At 36.5% G+C, this 9,067-nt stretch overlaps 1 protein-coding gene across 1 annotated transcript; it reads left to right on the top strand.

The window, feature by feature from the left end:
* The first annotated feature begins 7,580 nt into the window (after nucleotides 1-7,580).
* On the top strand, nucleotides 7,581-8,531 carry LOC102958954 (olfactory receptor 52A5-like). Its single transcript, XM_007089385.2, has one exon. It carries the CDS (start codon nucleotides 7,581-7,583, stop codon nucleotides 8,529-8,531), a length of 951 nt encoding a protein of 316 aa, XP_007089447.2.
* Nucleotides 8,532-9,067: the final 536 nt, after the last annotated feature.

The following is a 9,067-nucleotide window of genomic DNA, read 5'->3' on the forward strand; positions in this document are numbered from 1 at the left end:
CAGGGTTAAATTAAGTGTAACAAAAACAACACTGTTAATAGTATATACTAAAGTTCACGTCCTATATGCTAACTATACATTTAGTCACTAAATGTATAAATGAGTTTGAAGCAGTGGTAGGTTATCTATTTTTTTCTGGAGAAAATGAGATTTTTTACTGCATATACAATTATGCACAGTAATAGAACTCTTTATAGGTGTCTTGGTCTAATGAGGTATATTAGCTGCATGGTTGGTAAAGCTAGATTAAATGAGAATTCTAGAATATCAGGCAAAAAATAAGTGTTTTTTTCCCATTTCTCACTGAAGTAGAGGGACTTTTCCATCCAGCCTCAGCCAGTCAGCAATGAGGTTAACCACAATGTAGCATCAGAAGTACGAAGATAAATACTACTCTTGACTATATTGGACAGATACAAATAAAAATGATAGAAAGAGAGATACAGAGTCTTAGAAAAAGAGACGCAGAGAGAGCCGACCAAAGGTTAAAAAAAAAAGACTCTCCTATAACTAATACTTTTCCCAATCTCAACAATCTTATGAGTCACTTTTCATCTTCACTTTGTTGGCAAGGTGAGTGATGAACTGGAATTAAAGGTAGGGATTATCTTCCCAAACATTTTAAGATAGGTATTGTCTACTCGATAAGTCAACAAGAAGAAGGAGTATATGGAAGAAAGTCCTGTCAACAGCATTAAGAAAAGTGAATTCAATTCAAAAAAATCTTTAAATCTGTTCTATTTCTTTTTCACCATGGTAGAACTGTTTAAAAGGCAGTTTGATGTTTGAGTTCTATTGTCAAGTTAAATTTATGGAAAAGCAATATGTTTTTCTGCTTTTTCAGTGATCAGCGTAGCTGTGGGGCTGGGTAATATTGCCAGAAGAAGACACCTAGAATAATAAGGAGAGTCATGAATATAGCTGTCAGTGGAATTCATGGTATCAGCAGTGTAAACAGAGTCAGACAAAAGAACAAAGGAAGGGTATGTTGAGACAGAAGAAAAATCAAGATAGGTTATGATGGAAACAAAGTATGATCACATTTTGAGATTTTCAGACACAGACTGATGGTAATTAAAGAGGCAAAGGTTATTTTGTCACTTGACCGAGGAGTAGCTAATGTATCATATCATGAATAAAAAGTAAGAGAAGAATGTGAATTAGGAAGAGATAGTGGCCCTGAATAGGAGAGAAAAATAAACATGTGACCACAACATGCTGGAAATAAAAATGAGATATTTATCAGAATGCAAATTATGATGAGTAACTTGTGATTGAATAATGTCTTTTGTATACATTTCCAGATGATGTGCAAGTTTATGTGATAGTTTTATGAAGTTCTATGAGTGTCAAACATGAGTGAAAGCTTTTATTCTTGGAGATTTAAAAAATAGCAAAACAAAGTAAAAGACCTTATTTTCCTCATTCCTGATCATTAAAACATAATAAGTATATTATTGTTTCTGCCAGGACAGAAAAATAAAATCCAGATACAGGAATACTTGTTCCCTTTCACCTTTTATTTCTGTACTCTACATATAAAAATTCTGCGCCTTTTAGTCATTTACCTTTTTTTAATTTGGAAAATTTAGATGAATGTAATTTGAAGCCAATAATCTCACTCAACAAGTTATATCCTATATATTACCAAGACAGAAAAATTCTAAAAGAATTTGTTGGCTGATACATAGGCACAGATAAAAGAATGAGGTGGGTAGACAACAATTTTAGGACTGTATTGACCAATGAGAATACAGGATAGATTGGTCTTAAGCACTGAGGGATGGAAGGTGATGTACATGAGTGGTATTACCCAAAGGAGACCTTGATTGAAGGTGATTTAAGACGTAATGGTAGCAAACTAAGAATACTGACCTCCCACTAAGGACCTTTGTGAAGGTATGGGGAGTTAGTTAATCATGAGAATTAACGACAGGGATATACTTAGTCAGGGATGTTGGCATGTTCTTTAGTCAGCCATGATGAGTTTGATTTAAACAACAAATCAAACAAAGAAACCCAACAAACAAAATCTTTGGATTTTAAAAGCCCTTTAAAGACTAAGGGATTTAAACTGCAGATTTTTTTTTTTGGCTCATTTACAATCAGAACTTCATACCTCTGAAATGAAGTTTATACAACCAACTAAAAGAAGAAAATCTATTATCATCCAACAAAAGTAAGAAGTAGAAGTCCACCTTGAGTAGAATTAGAGTTATTTTGGGTTTTAGTTTCTGTATTTATTTTGAGAGAGAGAGAGAGAGAGAGCATGCACGAGCGCATGTGGGAGGGGAGGAGAGAGAGAATGCCAAGGAGGCTTTGCACTGTCAGTGCAGAGCCTGACACGGGGTCCGATCTCAAGAGATCACAACTTTGAGATAACAATCTGAGCTGATATCAAGAGTTGGGCACTTAACTGACTAAGCCACCCAGGTGCCCTGGAATTAGAGTTTTAACGTCTATTTGAAAAACATTCATTTCATACATCTATCTCTCTGTATTATTTTGTAAAATTTAAACCGACTCAATAGATGTTTACCTGCTAACGAATTAATAGCATACAAGGTAGCAGAGAGGTCAAAGCTGAAGGTTTTTATGATGAATCATATAAGGAATGCCAGGGGGTTGAGTCTTTTCCATGTACATATAAGATTGTTTGATTTTAGGATCCAATAAATCCTCATGTGAATAGAAATTAGCTTTCCCTTAGATATTAAGTCATCCTTAGAATAAAGCTTCCTTCGGGTGGTTGTGGGTGTAGCGTGGTGTGGTCACAGATGAACACTGGCTCCCTTAGAACTAATAGAGAATACCAAAAAAAGTGATTAGCAAGTGTGAGAAACGAGATGATGAAGGTGGGAAGAAAGTTTCTCTGGAGATTAATCATCTCCCTTCCCATGCTAGAAAGAGAAAAGGAACTATACACATTATCAATAACTGAAATGGACCTGCTTGGACAAATTTTTAAAGTGTGTGTGTGTGTGTGTGTGTGTGTGTGTGAGAGAGAGAGAGAGAGAGAGAGAGAGAGAGAGAGAGAGAGATTGAGAGACAGGGAGGGAGATTGAGAGACACAGAGAGAGATAGGGTAGTAACAGAGTAGAGTAGATGTGTTTAGGGATGTAAGGATGTGTGAGAAGAATATGAAGAGCCAGGAACAGAACAATTAGATCGATCCAGAGAATCAACACAAGGTTCCTGACCATGGATTCTGAGAGCTAGACTAAAAGAATGGCTGCATATCAGTGATTTCAGATTCATCTGAGTCCTCGATTACCCAGTAATCACTGAGGCAAATTCTTAGAGAGTCAGGAAGGCTGAAGTTTTCAATTAATTGATCCTTCAATACAGAGATTATCTTGGTAGAAACCACCTAAAGTTTGTATATATGCACAATTTACGTCCTTTCAAAGGAGAATGCATTTAGACTTAGTATTTTGCATGTGTTGAAATGAAACAAACAAGGGGGCAATTTGTGTAGAACGCCTCATATATCTACATCCTACCTGCAGCTTCTTGGGGAAGGATTAGCTTTGCCAGGGGAAGGGCCCAAAGAACCAGAAATTAATTGAGTCATTCCTACCAAACTTTGTCATTACAAATGATAACAATAAAACTAATGTTTGACATCTATGTTAAAGATCAACAACCTTCTTATGTTGAAGACGTGGGGTCTGAATGCATAGTATAGTCTAAGCACAGGGCCGGATGTTCCACTGGGAAAATAGAGCTGCAACATAAAGGGGTCAACAGGGGTGCAGCCTCATTGTCTGCTGCAGGCAAATTCTGCAGTAGTAATGTGTTTACTCAGCCCCCGGCACATTGTCTTTTATATAGGAGGTACTCAGTAAAGGGATATTGAACTTACCTGAATTCTATCGCAATAGTGTACCCAAGAGAAGGAAAACATCCAACTGAATGTGATAATGTCATAGTTATGTGATTTGCAAGCAAATGTTTAAATTGGAACAAATACTAACACTCTCACAGCAGAATGAATGACAGTAAATAGGCCACTCAACTGTGCATTAATTTCCAAGGGTGGGTTTTATAGGAGCAGATATTTAATAGAAATGGGAAAGGGGTGGGTGAGGGAAGTGGGGAAATACCGCACTTTGATTAAAGAAGACAGTTTCACAAAATTTTAATTTTCTTGTTGAGCGTTACCTAGTTTGGGGCAATTTTAGCCTTTATTTCTGGCTTTATTAGACGCTTTTGTGTGTTCTAGGAATTTTATCCTACTCATGAAACCAAAGAAAAATTAGATTCTATGTAAAGAATACAATCACTTTAATAAGAAATATAAGAAAAGTATTTTTCATCAATAAATCATAGTAATTGAATTTCATTGAACAAATACATTTTCAATATTTTCTGTTATATTTTAAGTACTTATGTCATTTGATATTTTCAGATTTATTTTACAAAAATTATCTTGTTTAGAATCAGTAATTACCATCTATTCTTTGAAAGAATATTATTTATCGATCAGATATTAATATGAGGAAGTTTTCCAAGAGAAATACGATACATTATAACTTTTCATTTTAGGCCATTATTATTTCAATTACAATTTTCTGTACAAAATGTGTATATCTGAATTTTCATAAAAAATTTTATTCCTGCATCGAGATTTCTTTATTTCAAAATCTGTCTAGTTTGTCATTTGATGTCATCAATTTATTTGTGCTGTTTATTTCTAAAACATCTAATTTTATCTGGGGATACTGGAGAATATTTCACTAGGGTCCATTTCTGGGGTTAATATTTGTTTAAAATACTATGATGTAAGCTCTGCTATAGACCCCTATGTGTATATATTTAACTTTATTATTAATAGGCTTTATTTTTAGATTAGTTTCAGGTTTACAGAAACACTGTACAGGAAGTATAGAGTTTCTATATGCCCTGTCTTCCTCTGCCATCCTACATTTTCTCTGGTAATTAACATATTGCATTAGTGTGATACATTTGTTACAAAAGTTGAGCAAGTAGATAATTATTATGAAATAACGTGCATAGTTTACATTAGGGCTCATTCTTTGTATTGTACATTTCTTTGTGTTTGGACAAATGTATATAATATCCATAATTACAGTATCATGTAGAATATTCTTCTGTCTTAAAAAGGCCCTGGGTTCCATCTATTCATCCTTCTCTTTTCTCTCTGAAACCCTGGTGACTGCTGATCTTGTTATTGTCTCTGTAGTTTTATTTTTCCAGAATATGATATAGCAGGGATCACATGTATGTAGCTTTTTTAGGAACTGCCTCATTGACTTAGCAATATGGATTTAAAGTTTCTACATATCTTTTGTAACTTGACAGTTCATTTCTTTTTATCACTGAGTATTTCATCATAGGGGTATATCATGGCTTGTTTACACGTTCACCTACTGGTAGAGATATGGTTGCTTCCAAGTTTTGGCAATTGTGAATACAGATGCTATTAATATTCATGCACAAGTTTTGTGCTTACATAAATTTTCAATTCGCTTGGGTTAATACTTAGGAGCATAATTATTGGACTTCGTGATAAGCCTAGGCTTAGCTTTGTATGCTGTCTTCCAAAGTAGCTGTACCATTTTGCATCTTCACCATTAATGAATGAGAATTCTTGTTTCTCCACCTCCTCACCAGCATTTAATATATCAGACTCTTAAATTTTAGCCATTCTAATAGGTGTGTGGTAGTATTATATTGTTATTTTAATTTGAAATTCCCCAGTGAACTAGGATGCGCATTTTTTCTATGCTTATCTGTCATCTATATATCCTCTTCAGTGAGGTTTCTGTTCAGATTTTTGGTCATTTTCTTATTGTTGAGTTTTAAGAGTTCTTTGTATATTTTGGAGTAAAAGTCCTTATTTCAAATATGTGCTTTGCAAATATATTCTCCCTGCCTATGCTTTGTCATTTTATTCTCTTAACAATGTCTTTCACAGAGCAGATGATTTCCAAATTTAATGAAGGTCAGCTTATTAATTGGTTTTTTCACTGATCATACCTTTAATGTTAACTAAAAGGTGACTTTCAAAGCCAAGATCTCCTAGATTTTATCCTATTGTCTCTTTTAAATTTTGTATAGTTTTGCATTCTCAATCTAAAAGTATTATGACCTGGAGTGCCTGGGTGGCGCAGTTGCTTAAATGGCTAACTCTTGATTTTGAATCAGGTCATGATCTCACTGTCCTCAGATCAAGGCCCTCATGGGGCTCTGCACTGGGCATGGTGTCTGCTTCAGATTTTCTCTCCCTCTTCCTCTGCCTCTCCCCCACTCACATGCACTCTCTCTCACTCTCTTTAAAAATATCAATCAATCAATCAATTAATTAAGGTTTTTTGAGAGAGAGAATGCGAATGGGAGAAGGGCAGAGAGCAATGGAGAGGATCCCAAGCAGGCTCCACACTGTCAGCACAGAGCCCCACAAGGGGCTCAAACCCATAAACCACGAGATCATGACCTGAGCTGAAACCAGGAGTCCAACGCTTAACCAACTGAGCCATCTGGGGATGCCCCAAAATAAATAAATCAATAAAAATACTGTGATCCACTCTGAGTTAATTTTTGTGAAAGGTGCAAAGTCTGTGTCTACATTCCTTTATTTTTGTGTGTGGAATGTGCAGTGGCTTCAGCATGATTATTTGAAAAGACTATTTTTCTCCATTAAATTGCCTTTGTTCCTGTGTCAAAGATCAGTTGACTACAAGTATGTGTGCCTATGGGTGGGCTTCAGTTTTGTTCCCCTCATCAATTTGTCTATTCTTCTGCATGATCACACTGTTTTGATCACTGCATCTTTAAGTTCAAAGTCCAGTAGTGTCAGTGCTCCAACTGTGCTCTTCTTCAGTGTGTGTTGCTATTCTGAGCCTTTTGCCTTTCCATATTAACTGAGGCAGAGATGTATGTATACACAAAATAACCTGCTGGGATTTTGACTGGGGTTACATTGCTTATATACATCAAGTCGACAATAAGTTACATCTTAATAATATTAAGTTTTCCTTTCCTAGGCACAGAGATATTTAGCTTTTTATTACAATGATGCAAATATTGTTATCTCTAAGGTCAAAATCACTACTTTATAACTTCCTATTTTCCCATGGTACAGCATACCGCTTGAAATGGTGAATGTTCCTCTTTTTTCCTTTGTCTTTGTGTTCACTGCACACTAAATGACTATCTATGAATTTCTCTTGGCTAAAACCAAATTGATATATGTAACATCGTAAGTTCCTGAACGTATTATAAAACTAAACTAATATCCTTAACTTATAAATGCACACAAATGCACATACATCACCAGGTATGAGTGGGTCTGCTTTGCATATTGAATTGTTGTGTATATTTGTGTGCCCTTGTTGAGAGGGAGAGAGAGAAAGAGAAAGAGAAAAAGAGAGAATTTAGGGAGCCTGTATGTGCATCCCTAGACTTACAGCATCAATAAACATGTATACTTGAAAAAAATGCCCTTTAAAGACACATTCAATTTTTGTTTCTAGGAATGTCTACATGAGAACAAATAAAGAAGAGAGAAACACAAAACAAAACTTGAAGCATAAATCAGGCAACTCCAAGGCCACATGTTCAAGCTCAATGGCACAGTCTTCATGCCCTCAGTGCTGACACTGGTCGGGATCCCTGGCTTGGAATCTGTGCAGTTCTGGATTGGAATTCCTTTCTGTGCCATGTACATCACTGCTCTGTTTGGGAATTCCCTGCTCCTGGTCATCATCAAATCGGAACGCAGCCTCCATGAGCCCATGTACCTCTTCCTGGCAATGCTTGGAGCAACAGACATTTCTCTCAGTACCTGCATCCTACCCAAAATGCTAGGAATATTCTGGTTCCATTTACCAGACATATATTTCGATGCCTGTCTCTTTCAGATGTGGCTCATCCACACCTTCCAATCCATTGAATCAGGAATTCTGCTGGCCATGGCCCTGGACCGCTATGTGGCCATCTGTGATCCCCTGAGACATGCAATCATCTTTAGCCACCAACTCCTCACTCAGATTGGGGTTGCAGTGACACTCAGAGCAGCCCTCCTTGTAGCTCCATGTCTCATCCTCATCAAATGTCGGCTGAAACACTACTGGACCGCTGTGGTCTCCCATTCATACTGTGAGCACATGGCCGTCGTGAAGTTGGCAGCAGAAGATATTCAAATCAACAAGATCTATGGTCTGTTTGTGGCTTTCACTATACTTGGATTTGACATAATCTTCATCACACTCTCCTACATCCGAATATTTATAACTGTCTTCAATCTGCCTCAGAGAGAATCTAGGCTCAAAGCCTTTAACACCTGCATTGCCCATATTTGTGTCTTCCTTGAGTTTTATCTCCTAGGTTTCTTCTCCTTCTTTACACACAGGTTTGGGTTCCACATTCCACCCTACATTCATATTCTTCTGTCCAACCTTTATCTGCTTGTCCCTCCTTTGCTCAATCCTATTGTGTATGGGGTGAAAACCAAACAGATTCGAGATCGAGTGTGTAAGATTTTCCACTTTAAATATCCATCTTAAGGGGTGCCTGGGTGACTCAATCAGTTAAGCAGATGACTTCGGCTCAGGTCATGATCTCACAGCTCATGAATTTGAGCCCCGCATGGGGCTCTGTGCTGACAGCTCAGAGCCTGGAATCTGCTTCAAATTCTGTGTCTCCCTCTCGCTCTGCCCCTCCTCCACTCATGCTCGCTCTTTCTCTCTCTGTCTCTCAAAAATAAATAAAAACATTAAAAAATTAAAAAAAATAAAGATTCATCTTGATATCTCATTTATCTTTTGTCAAATAATAAAAATTTATTTTGAGAAATACTAGTTTGAGTCACATTCTGTGCTGTTTCCCGTTTGTTTGTGCTGCTGACATATAAAGTTTTAGGTTTTACATTGGAGACAGGCTCTGATTCCTATTTAAACAATTTCACTTTTTATGGATACAGAATTAATTAATCAATAGATGACATAAAAGGCAGAAAACATGAAGACTTGTTTCTGGTTTAGTCAGTGAAGGATTTTCTTCAATCTTTCAGTGAGGAAGTTTCTCAAAAACAAGTAAATTT

This window comes from Panthera tigris, chromosome D1 (assembly GCF_018350195.1).
Source record: "Panthera tigris isolate Pti1 chromosome D1, P.tigris_Pti1_mat1.1, whole genome shotgun sequence".
Taxonomy (NCBI): domain Eukaryota; kingdom Metazoa; phylum Chordata; class Mammalia; order Carnivora; family Felidae; genus Panthera; species Panthera tigris.